At 44.4% G+C, this 22,850-nt stretch overlaps 1 protein-coding gene across 9 annotated transcripts in view; it reads left to right on the top strand.

The window, feature by feature from the left end:
- Positions 1–22,850, top strand: part of zdhhc14 (zDHHC palmitoyltransferase 14) — a 488,467-nt gene that overhangs the window by 124,746 nt on the left and 340,871 nt on the right. For all 9 annotated transcript variants that reach the window (XR_011947524.1, XM_072507579.1, XM_072507582.1 and 6 more), the window contains 2 exons: positions 12,507–12,644; positions 16,003–16,051. Coding sequence is in view for 8 of the 9 variants with exons in the window: in XM_072507579.1 (XP_072363680.1) it covers positions 12,507–12,644; positions 16,003–16,051 (187 nt within the window). In the remaining variant the exon portion in view is untranslated. The remainder of the gene's footprint in view (positions 1–12,506; positions 12,645–16,002; positions 16,052–22,850) is intronic.

Here is a 22,850-nt window from a genome sequence, read left to right as displayed (position 1 = left end):
TAGGTAGAGCTAGTGAAGTGTTTGCATCACTACCGGAGGAAGTATCTGGGACGTATGAGGAGGTGAAGAAATCCATCTTGAGTGCATATGAGCTAGTGCCTGAAGCTTACAGACAAAGGTTTAGAAATTTAAGGAAATAATTTGGTCAAACTTACATGGAGTTTGAAAGGCTCAAACAGAGTAATTTTGATAGGTGGATAAGGGCTTTGAAAATAGACCAAACGTATGAAGCTCTCAGAGAAATTATACTTTTGGAGGAGTTTAAAACTTCAATTCCTGATGTAGTGAGAACTCGTGTGGAAGAACAGAGGGTTAAAACTGCGAGATTAGCAGCAGAAATGGCAGATGATTATGAATTAGTTCATAAATCAAAGATTGGTTTCCGACATCAGTTTCAGCCGGTGAGGGATAGAAACTGGGGACATGAGAAATACTCAAGTGGTAAAGGTAAAGGTGATCTGATGGGAGACAATAAAGAGAGTGTACCTCAGATTAAAAAGAAATCCAGGAGGGTGGAAAAGAAATGAAAAGTTTCAGATGTTTTCACTGTAATAAACTAGGCCATGCAAAGTCAGTGTTGGTGGTTGAAGAAAAGCACTGGGGAGGCTGATGTGGTAAAACAAGATAAGACAGTGGGGTTTGTTAGAGTGGTAAAGGAAAGCCCAAGGGAAGCGAAGGAGGTGCAAACGATTGTACAGCCTGTTCAAGAAGTAATTGTTCAGAAGGTGCCAGATGTCTTTAAAGAATTGACTTGTGTGGGTAAAGTTTACTCATGTGTATCAGGAGGAGCAGGTATAGAAGTCACAATTTTAAGAGATACCGAGGCTAGTCAATCTTTTCTGGTAAGAAATGAGGAATTATGTAGTTTGGGAAAAATGTTGCCAGAAAAGGTGGTAATATGTGGAATTCAGGGCGAGAGGAGTAGTGTTCCATTTTATAAGGTAAGTTTGGAAAGTCCAGTGAAGAGTGGTGAAGTGGTAGTAGGAGAAATAGAGAAACTATCTTGTCCAGGAATACAGTTTATCTTGGGTAATGATATAGCTGGATCTCAGGTGGGAGTGATGCCCACTGTGGTTGATAAGCCAGTGGAAAATCAGACAACTGAAGTGTTGAAGGACGAATATCCTGGGATTTTTCTGGATTGTGTAGTAACAAGGTCGCAAAGTCACAGGTTAAGACAAGAGGAGAAATCAAAGAGTGAAGATGAAGTTGAAGTGCAATTATCAGAAACTATTTTTGATCAGATGGTTCAAAAAGAACAAGAACAGGTGGAGGATGGGGCGGATATTTTTAGTTCAGGAAAATTGGCGGAGTTACAACAGAAAGCTGTAGAAATAAAATGGATATATCAGAAAGCATATACGGAAGAGGAATCTGAGAGCATACCAGAGTGTTATTACCGTAAAAATGTTGTCTTGATGAGAAAATGGAGACCTGTACATATGTAGGCGGATGAAAAGTGGGCAGAAGATCATCAAGTAGTATTGCCGGTAGGGTATAGAAAGGAAGTGTTGCGAGTTGCACATGAGGTACCAGTGGGATGTCATTTGGGAATAAGGAAAACTCAAGCTAAAATCCAGAAACATTTTATTGGCCTGGACTACATAAAGATGTGGTTAAATTTTGCCGATCATGTCACACATGTCAAGTGATAGGGAAACCTCAAGCAGTGATAAAACCAGCGCCCTTAATACCCATTCCAGCATTTGAGGAACCTTTTACAAGGGTCCTAATCGATTGTGTAGGACCGCTTCCTAAAACAAAAAGTGGGAATCAATATCTTTTGACTGTAATGGATGTGTCTACTAGGTTTTCAGAGGCCATTCCAGTACGTAATATTACAGCTAAAAGGATTGTGGAGGAGTTACTTAAATTCTTTACTAGATATGGACTACCCACAGAAATTCAATCGGATCAAGGAACGAATTTTACTTCAAAGTTATTCAAAGAAGTTATGGATAGCTTAGGAGTTATTCAAAGAAGTTATGGATAGCTTAGGAATAAAACAATTTAAATCAACTGCGTACCATCCAGAATCGCAGGGAGCGTTAGAAAGGTGGCATCAGACATTAAAGACAATGTTGAGGATGTATTGTCACGATTATCCAGAGGATTGGGATAAAGGAATCCCATTTATATTGTTTGCAATTAGGGATTCACCTAATGAGTCTACCAAATTTAGTCCTTTTGAACTACTTTTTGGTCATGAGGTAAGAGGACCACTTAAATTGATTCAGGAAAAATTGGTGGGTGAGAAATCGGAAATTACACTATTGGATTACGTGTCAAATTTTAGGGAGCGATTAAATAGAGCAGGTGAATTGGCGAGACAACATTTGAAAGTTGCACAAAATGTGATGAAACGGATAGTGGACAAGAAATCTAAAGTTCGTAGTTTTGCTCGAGGGGATAAAATTTTTGTGTTGTTACCAGTGGTAGGGGAGCCTTTAAAAGCTAGGTTTTGTGGACCGTATCAGATTGAAAGGAAATTAAGTGAAGTGAATTATGTGGTTAAAAACACCAGATAGAAGGAAGAATCACCGAGTGTGTCATAGAACATAGAAAATACAGCACAGAACAGGCCCTTCGGCCCACAATGTTGTGCCGAACCTTTGTCCTAGATTAATCATAGATTATCATAGAATTTACAGTGCAGAAGTAGGACATTCGGCCCATCGAGTCTGCACCGGCTCTTGGAAAGAGCATCCTACCCAAGGTCAACACCTCCAGCCTATCCCAGTAACCCCACCCAACACTATGGGCAATTTTGAACACAAAGGACAATTTATCATGGTCAATCCACCTAACCTGCACATCTTTGGACTGTGGGAGGAAACCGGAGCACCCGGAGGAAACCCACGCACACATGGGGAGGATGTGCAGACTCCGCACAGACAGTGACCCAAGCCGGAATCGAACCTGGGACCCTGTAGCTGTGAAGCAATTGTGCTATCCACAATGCTACCATGCTGCCCTTAAGTACAAATTAATCTACACTATAGCATTCTACCGTAATCCATGTACCTATCCAATAGCTGCTTGAAGGTCCCTAATGTTTCCGACTCAACTACTTCCACAGGCAGTGCATTCCATGCCCCCACTACTCTCTGGGTAAAGAACCTACCTCTGACATCCCCCCTATATCTTCCACCATTCACCTTGAATTTATGTCCCCTTGTAATGGTTTGTTCCACCCGGGGAAAAAGTCTCTGACTGTCTACTCTATCTATTCCCCTGATCATCTTATAAACCTCTATCAAGTCGCCCCTCATCCTTCTCCGTTCTAATGAGAAAAGGCCTAGCACCCTCAACCTTTCCTCGTAAGACCTACTCTCCATTCCAGGCAACACCCTGGTAAATCTCCTTTGCACCTTTTCCAAAGCTTCCACATCCTTCCTAAAATGAGGCGACCAGAACTGTATACAGTACTCCAAATGTGGCCTCACCAAAGTTTTGTACAGCTGCATCATCACCTCACGGCTCTTAAATCCCTCTGTTACCATAGGCCTTCTTCACAGCTCTATCCACTTGAGTGGCAACTTTCAAAGATGTATGAACATAGACCCCAAGATCTCTCTGCTCCTCCACATTGCCAAGAACTCTACCGTTAACCCTGTATTCCGCATTCATATTTGTCCTTCCAAAATGGACAACCTCACACTTTTCAGGGTTAAACTCCAGCTGCCACTTCTCATATTCATGTGAATATGCTTAAAAGGTACTTTGAAAGGGAAGGAGAGAAAAAGGAGGTTTTAATGATTCTAACTCAAAGTGACGAACCAAATCCAGATGACTGTGAATTTGACATACCTCAAATTAAATTGGAAAATGAGGATGTTCTTAAAAATTGGGATGAATTGTTAAGAAGGGGCTGTTTTAGCACGGGGCTAAATCGCTGGCTTTGAAAGCTTAAGGAATTATTTACTGTTGCAATATTTTCTGAGTTATCTTTGAAGTAAGGGGTGTTAGGAGATCCAATGTTTATTTAAGATGTTAAGTTGAGTTCATGGAATAAACAGTGTTTTGTGTTTAAAAACCCACGTGTCCATAATCTCACACCAAGGGAAAAAAGCCTTGTGCTAGGAAAAGCAACAAATCCATTAAAGGGAGAGGTTCGTTGAACTCCATGATACATTTTGGGGTTCTGAAAACGCCTCGCCCATAACAAGACAAATACAGAAACATGGATTAAGCTTCAACTGATACCTTATTTCTAATACAAATTAATACAAATATAAATTGTTTAAACCGGCTGTATTTCCTAATGATGTGAATAATTCCGTAGCTCCTTCAGGTGCATTAAGTGGAATGATCCCACTGCATGTTATATGATGCTATAATTCCTCACTTGTAAACACTGATTTTCCGAACTGCCCATTTTCCTTCCTGTCTAATATATTTATATACTCCATATATAAAATATTCCACCTACTTTTGATTTCCTGTCCCATCACTATGCACTTACTAGCCTTTGCATTTTGCTCTCATCCTGCAATTACTATGTTTTAATGTGCAGCTATGTCGAGATCAGAAGGAATGCATTGTTAACCAGTCAAATGGCACATCATGGGGGATGTGCCTGCTCTCCCTTACATTATGCTATGACGGGCTTGGTCTCATCTTCTGCCGTTTCTCATTCCATGGACACAATCATCAATTTGCAAGATCAAGCTGACGATTCAAATCGACTGCAGCTTCTGAGATAATCAAAATCTTATCTGCTGCATCTTGCTTGACCTGACACTCCAACATATATAGCATCTTGATCCTTTCCATTTTTGACCTGCTCACAAGTATTGTTCATCATCGAATTTCAAATCTGTCTGACTCCTGGGGCGTCATTCTCCGACCCCCCGCCGGGTCGGAGAATGGCCGTTGGCCGCCGTGAATCCCGCCCCCGCCCCCGCCGAAGTCTCCGCTCCCGGAGATTGGGCGGGGGCGGGAATCCAGCCGCGCCGGTTGGCGGGACCCCCCGCTGGATTCTCCGGCCCGGATGGGCCGAAGTCCCGCCCAGGAATTGCCTGTCCCGCCAACGTAAATCAAACCTGGTATTTACCGGCGGGACCAGGCAGCGTGGGCGGGCTCCGGGGTCCTGGGGGGGGGCGCGGGGCGATCTGACCCCGGGGGGTGCCCCCACGGTGGCCTGGCCCGCGATCGGGGCCCACCGATCCGCGGGCGGGCCTGTGCCGTGGGGGCACTCTTTCCCTTCCGCCTCCGCTACGGCCTCCACCATGGCGGAGGCGGAAGAGACTCTCCCCACTGCGCATGCGCGGGAAACTTTCAGCGGCCGCTGACGCTCCCGCGCATGCGCGGGGAAACTGACAGCGGCCGCTGACGCTCCCGCGCATGCGCCGCATTTCCGCGCCAGCTGGCGGGGCAACAAACGCCATTTCCGCCAGCTGGCGGGGCGGAAATCCCTCCGGCGTCGGCCTAGCCCCTCAATGTTGGGGCTAGGCCGCCAAAGATGCGGAGACTTCCGCACCTTTTTGCCGGCGCGATGCCCGTCTGATTTGCGCCGGCTTTGGCGCCAGTCGGCGGGCATCCCGCCGTTGGGGGAGAATTTCGCCCCTGATCTTTAATTTTTCTACTCCTAACTTAAATCCAAAACAGCTACATGATCTTTTATTCATGCTCACATTATCTCCCTTCAGTCATCCAACTTTGATGCTGTGCCTAAAAATATCTGTCCCTCACCACTAACATCATCTGATGTCTCTCTATTTCTGTCCTCTAACTTTGATAGCTCACAATCTTTGAAAACTCCGAAACTCCTAATGCAAAACATAATCTATCAGTGTCATCTACAAACTACCAGTGTCAGCTGTGGCTCAGGGATGCCATTATTGCATTATTGATTCAAGTCCACTGTGAGGGCTAATGGATCCTCAGTGACTGGGTTCCAGCACTTATGCAGACACAATCCCTCAATATCTCGTGTACCCAAGCATTTATCCTTGAGCCAGGAGTTATCACCTCTTTCCTTGACTTTGAGAGTGTGGGCAGCTGAAATTGTTAAGGGTTAACTCATGAGGGCCAATTGGTTTAACAAGCATAGTCTCAGAAATGTTAGAGGGCACAATTACTTTCTGCATCAGGGGTAGGCAAGGCTAATTAGCACCTTTCTTACTCCGGCTACATCATCTCGATATCTCATTGTTGTCAGGCCTTTACCTTCAGATGCCTGGACAGCACTTCATTCATTTTTTAAAATTGTGCCCCCACTAGGCACCATGGTTCCTTCTCTTTCGGGGTCCACCCAGCCCTTTAGGCCCACCTCTTTCAGTTGTACCACACTTCCCCTTCTTCCGCCCCCCGACCTCATGAGCCCCACACCCACAGGTGCACATACCACCATGCCACTAACAGCTGACTAATTTGGTGCTCATTAAACTTTACTAACAACACAGGCAGCAGATCGGCACAGTGCTCGCTCAACTTTCTGGACTCCACAGGCTGCAGATTGACACAGTGCTCTAAAAAAAAATGTTTAAACAACAGACAGCAGGCTTCATGGCAACATACACCAGCTGCGATCCCCATTCTGGAGGCTCCCAACTTGCCCCCCTGGAGTTGGGCAGCGGAATCTGCCTTCTTGGACTCCCTGGTTTTGAGCCCTCAAAGAATCCCTACAATGCAGAAGGAGGCCATTCAGCCCATCATGTCTGCACCAACCCTCAAAAAGAGCACCCCACCTAGGCCCACTCCCCCGCCCACACAGCCTGATCCCCCGTATCCCCATAACCTAAGTTGCACACCCTGGACACTAAAGGGTAATTTAGCGTGGCCAATCCACCTAACCTGCACATTTTTGGACTGTGGGAGGAAACCAGAGCACCTGAAGGAAATCCACGGAGACACAGGGAAAACATGCAAGCTCATCACCCATGGCATGAATCGAACCCGGGTTCCTGGTATTGTGAGGCAATAGTGCTGACCATTGTGCCACCATGCCGTCCCTAGGCGGTACTAGGTGCTGAGGGGAGCTCACATCCTTTCTCCCTTTTGGAGGTCACGATGCCTAGTTTCCATTTTTAAAAACCAGTAGTAATTTGCGCCCATGAGTAGGAAGATTCAATGAGATCTGAAAATGTTATTTTAACCTCGCTAAATACAATGGAATGCATTCAAATTGGTGCAAATAAGGTTCGAGCCTTTCCTGCCGTGAACCTGATCACATCACCTGGGAGGGTCTGGGAACATCGCATTCGAAAATCTCACCAATGCAAATCCCATTTTTGGCCTCTTGTGATATTTTGCAGCCATGATTGGATTTGCGTCCACAGCTAACGAGCTAACTTAATTATAAAAACACGAACCAGGCGCCATGAACTCCAAGAGGGAGGAAGAATGTGAGCACCTTTTTCCACCTATCACTGTAATCTCCTCCAGTTCCATAACCCTCCAAGATAACTGCACTGATTCAATTACGGCTTCTTGAATATCCCCAATTTTAATCACTCCATAATTGGTGACCACTCAGCTATCTTGGGCCTAAGCTCTAGAGTTTTCTCCCTAAATCCCTCTGCCCAGACATGAATCAGTGGATAGCACCCTTGCCTCTGAATTGAAGGTACCTGGTTCAAGCCCCACAGCAGGACTTGAGCTGAAAGATCAAGGTTGACACTCCAGTGCAGTTCAGTGCTGAGTGAGTACAGCACTGTTTGAAGTGCTATCTTTTGGATAAAATTGCAACCATATGCCTGCTTGTTTGGATGTAAAAGATTCCAAAGCACTATTTCAGTGAAGAACAGGGGAGTTATCCCCAGTGTCCCGGACAATATTTATCCCTCAATCAACATCACATAAAGCAGATCACCTGGTCACCATCACATTGCTGTTTGTGGGAGGTTGCTGAGGGCAAATTGTCTCCCACATTTCCTACATTACAACATATAACTACACTTCAAAAACATTATTCATTGACTCCAAAGCATTGTGATCCATCCAGTGGTCATGAAAAGTGCTATATAAATGAAAGTGTTTGTCTTCATCCCATCCTTTATGACGTTCCTTAAAATCCAAAACTAAGCAAGTTTCTAGATATCTGCTCTAGTGCCACTTAATGTGGTTTGGTGTTTCATTACTTTGCTTTCTATCACTTTTGTGAAGTATTTTAGAATATTTTATTTGCTATATAAGTACGAATTGTTATTGTTACACTTCATGCAGTTCTGCAGAGTGTTGCATTGTTGGAGATGCTGGTCCTGATTTTTACCGAATTAGGACGACTCAGGAGCACTTAAAAATGGCAGATGGGAACCAATTTCAGGATTCCTGCCCTCATTTCTGTTTCCAGCAATTTTTAACGGCATTAGATAATGGTGTGGAGTGCACACAGCACTCTTTCACTTCCTAGCTCCATTGCAGGCGTTGGCAATTTAAACTAGCAATTTTAGAGGAGCTGGGCTCCTTGAATAAGTAGGCATGATTTACAGCTTTTCAGAAGAAATGTGAACCAGGGGTGAGCCCCAGCCCCAAATGGACCCCCCCCCCCCCCCCCCCGCAAAAAAAACAAACCTGCCTGCTTCTGGAATTCGTTCATGGCAAGCTTACAAATACAAAAAAATGTTCTTTCAGTTTCCCTAGTTAGATGTCATATTGTAAGTTAGGTGTGTTTTACTGTAGTGATTGAATTCTCTAGTGTAATAATCTGAAGTTATTTATTTGTTCTTTTGAAATAAAAGTTACCTTCATGAGCTGTCAGGGGAAAAAAGGCCCAATTATTCCTGGCCTGCTTTGATTGACAGGTTATTTGGTGTAGCTTAAAAACATTTGTCATATATATTTGCAAAAACAAATGTTATCTGTGAAATAGAATGCGTTATTATAAGTTACTGTGAATGCTTGGCTAAACTTTGAAAAGTTTGGTACATCTTATCTGAGCAGCAGGTGGTTATATAGGCTTGCTGATAGTTTTAAGAGGTTATTAAAGGATTAATTGTCTTTTATGCAGTTAGTAAAATAGATGTTTGGTTTCACAACAAACTGACCACTTGAGATTATATTTGGTATGGCTGTTTTTTGAAAGTTTTTTTTTGTATGATATATTTTAATGAGATTTGACTGTTCGAAGTTTTGTTCTTAAAATGTCTATTTCAAAGAAATTCTGAAGTCTGAAACATAATGGATACTGGATGAGTGGCTATGGTATATGCACAGGGAGTATAGAGGGCGTGTAGGGTTATGAGGGAGCATGGGGATATGCAGTTTGAACCAGACAAGGCAATCCGGAAGGTTTGTTGAATCATGGCATAAACTAAAATTTTAAGTTAAATAGAAGAAAGGCCTACATTTATATAGCACCATTCATGACCTCAAGAGGTCCCAAAGCACTTGGCAGCTAATTAAGTCCTTTTTTGAAGTGTTGTCACTATTTTAATATGGGAAGCATCACAAGGTCTCACGTATGACATAATGGCCAAATAATTTTGAGTATTTATAAAAGTGCATATGCATTCTCAATCTGTAAATTTTGCAATTTTCAAAAGTAAATTATAACCTTTCCTTTTGGTGGAAACATATCACCTTCAATAATCTGATAACCAGATTGGGTTGAGGGATAAACATTTGTCAGGACACTGGAGAGAAAATCCCTGATATTCTCTGAGGTAGAATTATGTTCACCCTAAAAGTTAGGATGGCATATCTGACCATGCAGGACTCCTAGGAATAACAGGACTGTCGGCCAAGATTATGTGCTCAAGTCTCTGATGAGGGCTTGAAGCAGCAATCTTTTGACTTGGGTTCAGGTTCTTCTGGAATCAAACTTCTGAAAACAGCGTTAAAAATATATCTTTGCCAATGTACTTGGAATATAATAAATGGAGCCCACCATTTAATGTAATCTTCTGTGATGCTATACATTATATAGGCCTGGACCATGGCTACCAAGGCGGGTAGCTAGAGTCAGGAAACTTCCTAATTCACTGGACCTGCCTGGTTAAAAAATACCCCAAATTGCCAATTATGGGGTTGGGGTGATGGAGATGCAGTTGGGCATGCCAACCAAGGAAGAAAATTGTAAATGGCCATGGGGCAAGTGAGTGCTGAAATGTGCTGGTTCTCTGGGATTTTGATAAAATTGTTAGGTCCTCTAAAGCTCACTGCTCATAACCCCATCCAATACCACCCCTCCAACCACCACCACCACTGCTGCTGCTGAGGTCCCTCATACGTTTCATTCTACCGCCGCTGCCACTCACGATGGGCAGACCTCAGGGACTATGCAGAGATTTAAAAAACTTCTAACCCTTTTATACAACTCTCATTCCAATATAGTTGAAAGTGAGCAAAACAACTTCCATTCGTAGAACCAATTATAAATTTTTAAGTGGTTCATCTCTTAGAAGAATTAATCAACTTCTATTCAGGGACTTCCGGTGGCGGTCATGTGCTGAGCAGTTGCACGCTGGAGAATCCGGTTCGGCTGGCGATCAGCAGCACCACCCGCAGCTGCAGACTGGCTGGCCGATCTGCCGGAATTTCGCCACCTGGAGAAGATAAAATACACCATCCGAGGGCCTTGACGAACTGTGGGGGCTCCTCATCAGCCTGTTTCGAGATCTGTTCAAAGCCAATACTGATGAGGAAGAAAGTGGGGAGGGGGGACCAATGAGGGCAGACAAGACCCCACAGAGCAGATAGGAACAAGTGGAGTGGGGGGGGGGGCGACAAGGAAGGAACCCAGGGACGTATCAAGAAGGTACATGGGAAAAGAGCAAGGGGGCAGAGGTAACAGCAAGAATCACATAATGAAAGAAAGAATATAGCAATACAACACCCCTGGCAGAAGAACGGGCCAAGACGGAACCCGACTAGGGGGCGGGGGGCAAGGAAAACGGGAGGGCTGATGAAAGGGCTACATGTAAATTGTACATAAGAAACGTCTTGTTCTGTAAATATTATGTGTTTTATATGTCTAATTGTTAAAATTGGAAAATTCTAATAAACATATTGGGGGGAAAATAAACTTCTATTCAGACCATACATTAAAGACATCTAATTCTTGAATAGACTCTTTAAAATGTCAATCAAATTGTGAACTCCAAACTTCCTGCTAAGATAATTGTAGCTTTTGAAACAGTCAAATTATCATGATGGCATAATGAGAAATATCAAAAATACTCATGAAACTGCACAACCTTTTTTCTCTAACCTCACCTGTCGGTCAAAACAGTCCAGCAGAGGTTTTATTTTAAACCCTCATTGACAGCTGCAGCCTGTTTATTTTCAAGCTTTAAGATCGTGACATTTTTTAAAAACTTCAGGTTATGATAGTTACACAGATCTTATCTGCCCTTTAAGAGCTCTATCAATTTGTAACTCTCACATTATATTTTAAAGCCCTCACAAAATTGGGGCCTATTAGAATTCAGCTGTCGTTAAAATGTCCTGATGATTTTGGGTTTCCTTCCTGTACAAATCACATCCTGACCCCTTCCTCAGCCATCAAATGTTTGATCTGCGAGAAATGGGGAGGGGACTTCTGATCGGAGTCCACTAATAATTTTTCAGGATCGCGACTCTGCAAAAATCAAGAGCTTGCTCTGGAATCAACGGTACTTGATGCATTCTAATGAGGATGCAAATTTAGAGTTGCATCAATGTGATTAGGTCAATAGAAATATAGAACTCTCACATTAATCGTATCCAAAAGAATAACTTTCATAAACAGTTAATCAAAATAGGATTGCCTATTTTGTCATAAGCACTTTAATCACAAAAAATGTGTGTGAGAGTGTATTTGTTAGGGTATTTACAGTAATTATAATCCATACATCTTCCATATTGAATGTGAGTAAGCTTTGCATTTCTTCTTGGCACGTGCTTCTTCCCAAAATTAACCTTGAAGGGACAGGTATGCAGTGATTTTTGATGTTGGTATAATAGCCTAATCTATTGTATGTGGAGCACATCTTAGTTCAAGAAGCAAAGACTTATCATACCATGGAATGAGTAAACTATATTTTTAATTATTCAGGACAATAGGCAAGTACTTAATGTTGGCAACATCGCAGTTCTTCTCCATTGTCTCATATATTTTAATTTTATCATTACATTATTTTTAATGGGGCTGTCTAGGGTACTTCAAACCTAATCTAGTCATTTTATAATCTTAAATGTTGCGCGTTTTAGTATTTTTATGAGAATATATTATCACACACATAGAAAAGAAGATCACTTGTCTCTATTTGCAAGTTTATTTTCTCCCAAGTTACTTTTTATATGGCAAGCTAAATTAAGAATGAAGGTGATATTTGACGGATCAATTAAAATAACCTGTTGGTTTCGTTTTCTCAAAGGGTATGGAATGGGATGCAATTTAATTGAATGATAAACAGACTTGTAATCCAAAATATATCTCGGATATTGGTAGAGGTTTAAGTTAATTAAAATTGTCCCAGGTTAAAAATCGAAACTAGGCAAATCTTTTTTTTTAAACAACAAAACAAATTAAGTGAAAGGGTGGTTTATAACCTGATCCTATAATTTTTTTCCTCCTTCAGAACGATTTGATCACCACTGCCCCTGGGTAGGCAACTGCGTGGGAAAAAGGAACTACAGATTTTTTTACATGTTTATTTTGTCACTGTCATTTCTGACAGTCTTCATCTTCGCTTTCGTCATCACACATGTCATTCTCCGTAAGTACTGCTTTAGGTTAGAATGTTTGCTGCAGCAATTTAGTGTGCTCATCTCTCGTGGTATTCTAAAATGAAACCAATTGCACTATCTGATGATTCAGTGAAAACCATCTTGGGGTTGTCTGCAGTTGGGATCAGTTCAGAATGATTGAGACCCATGTACCTGGAATGCCTCTAATTTTCAGGTAATGAGATCAGGGCTGTAAATATAAATGAAAAGGTATTCACTGGATCATTAGTTTATAGATCCTACTGAAACAACAATATTTTGGTGTATATTCAGTGAAAATCAATGTTACCTTTTTTCCTAAGGAAAGACTTAATAGATTAATATTTAATGGAGAAAAATGGAGAAATTAACATGAATGTGAGAGAGCTTAATGTTTGTTTTCATTTGATAACGTGATGCTTTTTCACTGTCACATGATCTTTGAACCAAATCTCATTGTAATTGAGTGACTGCACATTTTAAGAATTTTGTTACTAAATGTTTCTGCTCTTCAGCTAAAAGAGCATTTCATAGTCAGAAGATTTATTTCTCACATCAGCCATCTTATGGCCTCTTGCAATATAGGCAAATTGAGTTTTGTCCTGTGAGCATGTGTACTGTGGGAGCAGGATTATGATAGCCAAAATTCAATTCAGAAAGGCATAGCCCACAAACAGAACAACAAAGAACAAAGAAATGTACAGCACAGGAACAGGCCCTTCGGCTCTCCAAGCCCGTGCCGACCATGCTGCCCGACTAAACTACAATCTTCTACACTTCCTGGGTCCGTATCCCTCTATTCCCATCCTATTCATGTATTTGTCAAGATGCCCCTTAAATGTCACTATCGTCCCTGCTTCCACCACCTCCTCCGGTAGTGAGTTCCAGGCACCCACTACCCTCTGTGTAAAAAAAACGTGCCTCATACATCTACTCTAAACCTTGCCCCTCTCACCTTAAACCTATGCCCCCTAGTAATTGACCTCTCTACCCTGGGGAAAAGCCTCTGACTATCCACTCTGTCTATGCCCCTCATCATTTTGTAGACCTCTATCAGGTCGCCCCTCAACCTCCGTCGTTCCAGTGAGAACAAACCGAGTTTATTCAACCGCTCCTCATAGCTAATGCCCTCCATACCAGGCAACATTCTGGTAAATCTCTCCTGCACCCTCTCTAAAGCCTCCACATCCTTCTGGTAGTGTGGCGACCAGAATTGAACACTATACTCCAAGTATGGCCTAACTAAGGTTCTATACAGCTGCAACATGACTTGCCAATTCTTATACTCAATGCCCCGGCCAATGAAGGCAAGCATGCCGTATGCCTTCTTGACTACCTTCTCCATCTGTGTTGCCCCTTTCAGTGACCTGTGGACCTGTACACCTAGATCTCTCTGACTTTCAATACTCTTGAGGGTTCTACCATTCACTGTAGATTCCCTACCTGCATTAGACCTTCCAAAATGCATTACCTCACATTTGTCCGGATTAAACTCCATCTGCCATCTCTCCGCCCAAGACTCCAAACAATCTAAATCCTGCTGTATCCTTTGACAGTCCTCATCGCTATCCGCAATTCCACTAACCTTTGTGTCATCTGCAAACTTACTAATCAGACCAGTTACATTTTCCTCCAGATCATTTATATATACTACAAACAGCAACGGTCCCTGCGGAACACCACTGGTCACAGCCCTCCAATTAGAAAAGCATCCTTCCATTGTTACTCTCTGCCTTCTATGACCTAGCCAGATCTGTATCCACCTTGCCAGCTCACCCGAGTCTGTGTGACTTCACCTTTTGTACTAGTCTACCATGAGGGACCTTGTCAAAGGCCTTCCTGAAGTCCATATAGACAACATCCACTGCCCTACCTGCATCAATCATCTTTGTGACCTTCTCGAAAAACTCTTATCAAGTTAGTGAGACACGACCTCCCCTTCACAAAACCATGCTGCCTCTCACTAATACGTCCATTTGCTTCCAAATGGGAGTAGATCCTGTCTCGAAGAATTCTCTCCAGTAATTTCCCTACCACTGAAGTAAGGCTCACCGGCCTGTAATTCCCTGGATTATCCTTGCTACCCTTCTTAAACAGAGGAACAACATTGGCTATTCTCCAGTCCTCCAGGACATCACCTGAAGACAGTGAGGATCCAAAGATTTCTGTCAAGGCCTCAGCAATTTCCTCTCCAGCCTCCTTCAGTATTCTGGGGTAGATCCCATCAGGCCCTGGGGACTTATCTACTTTAATATTTTTTAAGACGCCCAACACCTCGTCTTTTTGGATCTCAGTGTGACTACACACCCTTCTCCAGGCTCAACATCTACCAATTCCTTCTCTTTGGTGAATACTGATGCAAAGAGGAGACAATTATTCATCGATAAGGTCTAAATTTGAACTCAGTCCTGGAAGTGAATGGCCGCTAACCCAGTCCCCTGAGTGGGTATGTTTTAATTGTAACTCAAACAGACTATTGTTTTAATTTTAAGCTGACTGGGATCTGAATGCACTGCCTGAGATTGTGGTGGAGGCAGGTTTAATTGAGGCATTCAAGAAAGAATTGAATGGTTATATTAAAAGGAAGAATGACAGGGCTATGGGCAGAAAGCAGGGGAGTGGTACTAGGTAAATTACTCCTATGGAGAATCGGCACAGACGCAATGGGTCATATGGCTGCCTGTGCTGCAACAATTCTTTGATCCCTTTTAAATGCAATATTTCTTCTTTTTTTTGGTTAACTTGTTCCTTCAATTACCTGGATAAGGACTTCACCGCCAGTTTTATCACCTTATTGACATTCATATCTATTGTTTTCATTGCACAGAGAACATTGATATCACTATCTATAAACATAGCAGGATTCTTTAGTTGAAACTTACACATTTAGCATCATTCTGGAACGTTGAGCCTGCAAACTAGAGAAGAGGACTGAGAAGTACCCGAAATCAGGGCCGGATCCCAGATCCCGGTATCTGGGTCTGAAATCTCAGGCAAATCAATCCATTTCTTCTTGTATTTCATATTTGCTGTTTAGTCCTGTTCAGAAGGGGCTGTTCTTAATGCCCCAAAAACAAAGGTTTTATTCTAGAAACTTGATTATACCCAGATTAATAGGAGCATTGATTTGAATGATGTTCCCATAAAGACAGAAGATTGAACATCTTTGCACTAAATTGTAGTTTGTCTGGAAGGACATCTGCACCAAAGCACCTGGGATAGAATGTATGAGCTTGCAGACCATTTCTTATTGATTTTACTGTAATGTTTATGCTATGACAAGATCATTATAGATGTGTTGCCATGATCAGAATGACGTGAGCTTTGGTTTTGTTTTAATCTAACATATATTTCAACAATTTTATGTAGGATCTCAGAAAACCGGATTTCTAAATGCACTAAAGGACAGCCCTGCAAGATATCCTTTCCTGTCACATTTGAAGCAGATCTTGAGGAGATTGACTTATTTGAGAGTGTGTAGTCATGTCAAGTGCCAAGTGCATTTCTGCAGAGATACACTGTCCAAAATACTTATTATTTGCTGAATCTTTTCAATCTGTAGATATTAAACTAAGGTTCAGTAAGAACCTAACATAGATGTGCCTATGCTGCACTAAAATTAGCTTTTTATTTAGGGATAGTATTGAGTTTTGTCCATGTTGAATGAACTACCTCATGTTTGCAATCCTGTTTAATAATCTTGTTGAATGAGACACCTTGCAGTGTATACTAGTTGTAACATTTTTTTTCCTTCTGCTCAAACTATTTTTGTGGCATAATTTGCTGCACGTGGCAGCAGACAGTGGCATAGTGAAACAACAGGAAATCTGACACATTTGTTAACCAAGGTAGAAGTTTCAGAAAGAAACAGAGGAATGACAGCAAAGGAATGGTATTTACATTCATATTAGATGCAGGAAGAGAAGTAAAGTGAGGAAAATAAAGATTGGATCAAGAGAGAAAGAAAAAAAAAATTTGTTTTAAATCTCTGAAAAGGATTTACTAGATGCAGGAAAAGGGCGAAACAGTTCAAAGTGGGGTAATCGTACAGAATGTTAGCATGCAGGTAAAGCAAGCAATTGGGAGGCAATGATTTTAAAAAGTGAACAGTGTACGTTGACCAACAAATTCTGGAGATTTGTAACGCATGACGGGTCTCTTGATCCCATGAACTTGCTGGCCGATTTGCACATTAATAATACCATACATTGTCAACACACCATTATTTTTCCAGCAAAATTCAGCCCATTGTGATGAATCGAACAATGAGAATACCACCCTGATCTTTTCCAGCTAATGTAAGTCTAGTCAAAGGAGCTTTAAATAAATGGTAATAAAACCCTGCTGTGTAATTGTCTAAGGTTATTTTAGGGATGAATTAAATGAAAAATGTCAGGTGAAGTCGTGCTGCATTCTTGGAAATGTATGTTTTCAAGCAAAATTAACATTCCTTCAAATAAAATTCCAACAATAATAGATATTAAAGTTTAAACCAGTGATGAATTCATCCTTAAGCTTTTCCAACAATACCACTCTAGTGGTAATGAACAATGTGAAACACAGTGGTCTGTGAAACAATATCAAAGATCTGTTCAAACAAAAACAACACAACTGAACTCTGATGAAAATTCTAGGTGTGCTGCTTACAGTTTCACATTGAAGGTTTCTCCAGTCGTGACGGTAATTCTTTTTAAAATTTCTTAAGTTGATTTTTTAAAATCTGATATTTCACTGATTACAGTACCTCACTGTTGTTTGGTTTCAAAGGAGGAACAGTCGGAAGTAGTCCATGTTTCTCATGGACTTCGGTGGCGGCATGTAGGTGGAAGTCACACATTGGGTGGCTTCTGCTCGTGGCTCTGGTTTTTGGAATTTAATGCCCAGTTCGGGGAACAGCTTTTGGATAAGCTGGTGCAGGAAAACACAGGGAAGGTGGGGAATGTCGAAGACCCAGAAAAAAAAAACCACTAGGAAGAAGGGGGTGAGTGAAAGGTCACTGTCGAATGAACGGGCCAGACCGGCATCAGTAAGATGGCGAAGGCTGGATCTCTGGGTGGGGCCGGGCAATTAACCTTCGAGACTTTGATTGAGGTGATGGCTAGAGAGTGAGAGAGGCAGTTCACCAAACACATGGAGGTGATGCGTAAAGAGATGATGGCGGCGATGAAGGAGGCAATGGCCCCTGAGAATGGGGCAGTGTCGAAGACATCGGCCGAGGTACGGGAGCAAGGAGAGAAACTGAAGGGGGTGGAGGAAGCTCTGTCGCGACGTAGTGACCAGTTCACCTCGATGGGTGAGAAGCTGCGGAGGGTGGTGGAGGCCAACAAAGGATTTGGAGCCCAGGTGGAGTACCTGGAGAACAGGTCGAGGCGTCAGAATTGGAGAATTGTGGGCTTGCCGGAGGGGTTGAAGGCCTGCTGTCGACAGAGTACTTTGCAAAGATGTTAATGGGTTGTTGTGGGAGGGGGAAGAACCCTCCAGTTATGAACTGGAAAAGGCTCATCGGTCACTCAGGCCCAAGCCGAAGAAAAACGAGCCGCCAAGGGTGGCCATAATTTGTTTTCACAAAGTCCATGTCAAGATGAAGATCCTGAGTTGGGCAAAACAAAGGCGTGGGGTGAAGTGGGAAGGAGCTAGTATTTGTATATACCAGGACTTAACAGTGGAGCTGGCGAGAAGGCGGGCAGCCTTTGGTCGGGTGAAGGCGGCACTCTTCAGCAATGGCGTGAGGTTCGGCCAGGTCTACCTGGCAAAGTTGAGGGTGACAAATATTTTGGGTGACTTCTACTTTGAGGCGGTGGAGATATTCGTGAAGGCTGAAGGGCTGGGGTTAAAATGAGAGATGGGACTGGAGTTTGGTTCTGGACTGAAGGAAGGGTGGGTGAAACTCTGTGTGCAGCCCCATTTCTTGTTTCTTATTTCAGGATGTTTATTTGTTTTTAATTGTGGGGGGAAGAGTTGGGGGTTTGGTTTTTGGGTTGGTTGATAGGGAAGGGTATGTACCCTCTGTTATGGGTTACAGTGGGTGGGAGAATATTGGACTTTTGGGGTAGTGCTGTTTTTTTCTGGGGGCTTTTTTGCGCACTGGTTGTGTTTGAGTATCTTTGTTTTCCAGGGATTGGGTTACGGGAGAGAGGATTGGAAAGAGGGGGGCCTGGGCAGGACTCTCCACACTAGCAAGCGAAGGTTAGCTCGTGAACAGGAGTGTGGTGGGGGGAGGGGCCACAGTCATTGGAACCTGGTCGAACATGTTTTGATGTGTCTGGGAGGCGTGAAAGGTGGGGGGTGGGATCATTACTGGGAGAGGTGTTTTCAAGAGGAAGTGAATGGGGGATTCTGGGAGGGTGGAATTCGCTGGCATCAAAGGGACGGGGCTGGTCAAGCCCAGTGGACAGTGCCCGGGATTACAATGATGGTGGATAGGATGGGTGGGAGGTGAGAGACCCCTGGTCGGAATAGTAACGTGGAACATAAGGGGGCTAGGGGGATCGGTGAAGAGGCCGCGGGTATTTGCACATTTAAAGAGTCTAAAGGCTCACGAGGTGATGCTGCAGGACACCCATCTGAGGGTGAAAGATCAGGTGAGGTTCAGCAAGAGTTGGGTGATCCAGGTTTTCCACTGGGGGTTCGAAATCAGGGCTCGGCGGGTAGCGGTGTTGGTGGGCAAGTTGGTACGGTTTCTGATGGAGAAGGTGGTGACAGACCGGGGGGGGGGCAGGAATGTGATTTCGATGGGTGCTTTAGAGGGGATGTTGGTGGTCCTGGCGAGCATATATGGCCCCAACTGAGATGATGCATAGTTTGCGAAGAGGGTGCTGGGTGCCATCCTGGACCTGGAAGCCCACAGGTTCGACCAGTTGTACACGGGAAAGCGGCGTGCCAGTTGAGAAGGGCAAAGGTGACAGTCTATGAACATGGGGCGAAGGCAAGGCGTATGTTGGCCGACCAGCTCCGGAAGGAGGCAGCGGCGAGGGAGATAGTTCAGATGCAGTATAGATGGGGAAGCTGGTGATGGCCCCAGAGCAGATCAATAAAGTTTTTGAAGAGTTATACAAGAGGTTGTATAGGTCGGAGCCACTGGGAGATGAGGGAGTTCTTGGATGGGTTGGAGTACGCAAGGTTGTGGAAAGAGGACAGGGCAGGGTTGTAGGGGCCGGTGGGGGAGCAGGAGGTGAAGGAGGTAATTGGGAGAATGCAGTCAGGGAAGGTGGCGGGGCTGGATGGGTTCCCAGTGGAGTATTATAAGAAGTTTAAGGATAAGTTGGCGTCGCTGATGGTGGGAATGTTTGAGGATGCGATAGGTATGGGGGGTCTTGCTGCAGACATTGGGGCAGGCTTCGATTTCCCTGCTGTTAAAGAAGGATTAGGACCTGGTGGAGTGTGGGTGGTATGGGCCAATATCACTATTAAATATAGATGCCAACATATGGCGGCAAAGCTGGAGGGGTGTATCATGAAGATGATAGGAGAGGATCAGACGAGGTTCGTAAAGGGAAGGCAGCTGTTTTCGAATCATAGAATTTACAGTGCAGAAGGAGGCCATTCGGCCCATCGAGTCTGCATTGGCTCTTGTAAAGAGCACCCTACCTCAGCCCACACCTCCACCCCAACCCAGCAACCCCACCTAACTTTTTTGGACACTAAGGGCAATTTACCATGGCCAATCCACCTAATCGGCACATCTTTGGACTGTGGGAGGAAACCAGAGCACCTGGAAGAAACCCACGCAGACACGGGGAGAACATGCAGACTCTGCACAGAAGTGAACCAAGTCGGGAATCAAACCTGGGACCCTGGAACTGTGAAGCAACAGTACTAACCACTCTGCTACTGTGTCACCCAACGTGAGAAGGTTGTTAACCGTGATCATGTCTGCGGCAGAGGGAAAGGAGACGGAGGTGATGGTGGCACTGGACGCAGAGAAGGCGCTATGATCGGCTAGAGTGGGGTTATTTGATGGCGGTATTAGAAAGGTTTGGAATTGGGCTGAGGTTTGCGGCGTGGGTATGGCTGTTGTATAAGGAGCCGAGGCGAGTGTTTGCACCAAGAATATGAATTTGGGGTACTTTGCGCTCTACTGGGGGTACGGGGCAGGGATGTCCTATTTCCCCCCCTTTTGTACTAGCAATAGAGCCTTTGGCTATCGCGCTAAGGAGCTCGGGGTTGTGGAAGGGGATAGTAAGGACTCTGGAAGGGGGGGGGGGTGGTGGAGCATATCCTTACATGCTGATGATCTGTTACTGTATATTTTAGAGCTGAGCACGTCGGTGGGGATTGTAATGGGGCTGCTCCAAAAATTTGGGCTGTTATCTTGGTATAAATTAAACCTAGTCAAGAGCAAGTACTTTATGGTCTCCCAGCCTGGGGTGGGAGGCTGCCATTTCATCTGGAGGCAACCAGTAGTACTTTAGGTACTTGGGAGTGCAGGTGGCGTGGGATTGGGGTAGGCTCCGAAGGTATAATTTTACTAGTTTGGTGGGGAGGGTGAAGGCCAATTTGGCCAGGTGGGACAACCTCCCTCTGTCATTGGCAGGCCAGGTGCAAGTAGTTAAATTGAATGTGTTACCGCGATTTTTGTGCCTATTTCAGTGCCTGTGGTCTTCCTACCAAAATCCTTCTTTAAGGAGGTTGACAAATTGATCTTCTCGTTAATTTGGGGGAGGGAGGGGGGAAGGTGGCCAGGGTTAGGAGAATAGTCTTGCAGAGAGGGCGACAGGTGGGGGGCTAGGCTTCCCAAACTTACTGTACTATTACTGGCCGGAAAATGTGGAGAAGGTGTGAGGCTGGGTTAAGGAGGGGGTGGCCCAATGGGTTAAGATGGAGGAGGGTTCATGTAGGCGGTTGGGATTGCAAACGCTGGCAACGGCACCGCTCCCGATGTTGCCGGGTAAGTATTTGGCGAGTCTGGTGGTGGTGGCCACTCTGAAGATCTGGAGGCAGCTCAGGAAACATTTTAAGCTGGAGGCCTATCAGGGGGGATGCTGATTAGGGGTAATCATGGGTTCAAGCCGAGGAGGATGGATGAGCGGTTTCTGAGATGGGACAGGAGGGGGATTAAGGAAATAAAGGATCTTTTACTTGGGGGGGACGATTCGCGAGATTGGAGGAGTTGGAAATGAAGTACGGGTTGGTGGAGGGAGAAGGGCTTAGGTTCAAGATTTTGCAAGGAAGGTCTTCCCGATTTTCCAGGTAACGCCGGCCTCCTCGTTATTGGAGGTGGTACTGTCAGGAGGGGGCGGGGGGGGGGCATTGGAGAAGGATGTTGTGTCGGTGATCTATGGGAGGATCCAGGAGCAGGATAGGGTATCTGTGGAAGGGGGGGGGGGCATTGGAGAAGGATGTTGTGTCGGTGATCTATGGGAGGATGCAGGAGCAGGATAGTGTATCTGTGGAGGGGTATAAGGTGAAGTGGGAAGAAGAGCTGGGGGGCGGGGGGGGGGGGGGGGGTGCGACGGCAGTGAGGTGCTGCGAAGGTTGAATGCCTCAACCTTATGAACGAGGTTGGGGCTGATACAATTGAAGGTTGGTATAGGGCGCACCTCAGAAAATCAAAGTTGAGGCGGCATGCGGCACAGTGGTTAGCACTGAGACTACGGCGCTGAAGTTCCAGGTTCAGTCCCGGCCCTGGGTCACTGTCCGTGTGGAGTTTGCACATTCTCCCCATGTCTGCGTGGGTTTCACCCCCACAACCCAAAGATGTGCTGGTTAGGTGGATTGGCCACACTAAATTGCCCCTTAATTGGAAAAAAAATGATTGGGTACTCTAAATTAGTAACTAAAAAAGAAAGAAAATCAAAGTTGAGCCGGTTATTTGATGGGGTGGAGGGTGTCTGAGTGATGTGCAAGTGGTCCCACAAATCATGTACATATGTTTTGGTCCTGCCGAAAGCTGGAGAGGTATTGGCGGGAGGTATTTAGCACTATCTCGGGTGTTTTACATATGGATTTGGAGCCTGGTCCCCTAGAAACCATTTTTGTGGTGTCGGACCGGCGCGAGTTGCAGCCGGGAGCGTTGCAGATCGCTCATATGTGAGTCTTGTTCGGGTGGAGGTCAGCTTCTCCGCCTTGTGACTTGGAGTGGCAGGGGGGGCCTGATGGAGTTTTTGACCCTGGTGAAGGTAAATGTTGAGTTGAGGGGATCGAAGGAGGGGTTCTACAATTCTTGGGGTTTGTTTATTATGCACTTTTGGGAGTTGGTTGCTGTTGAATGCTTGGGA

The sequence above is a fragment of the Scyliorhinus torazame genome, chromosome 1 (genome assembly GCF_047496885.1).
Source record: "Scyliorhinus torazame isolate Kashiwa2021f chromosome 1, sScyTor2.1, whole genome shotgun sequence".
NCBI classification, from domain to species: domain Eukaryota; kingdom Metazoa; phylum Chordata; class Chondrichthyes; order Carcharhiniformes; family Scyliorhinidae; genus Scyliorhinus; species Scyliorhinus torazame.
The sequence above is the reverse complement of the archived record's forward strand: the minus strand, read 5'-3'. Positions and strand labels throughout refer to the sequence as shown.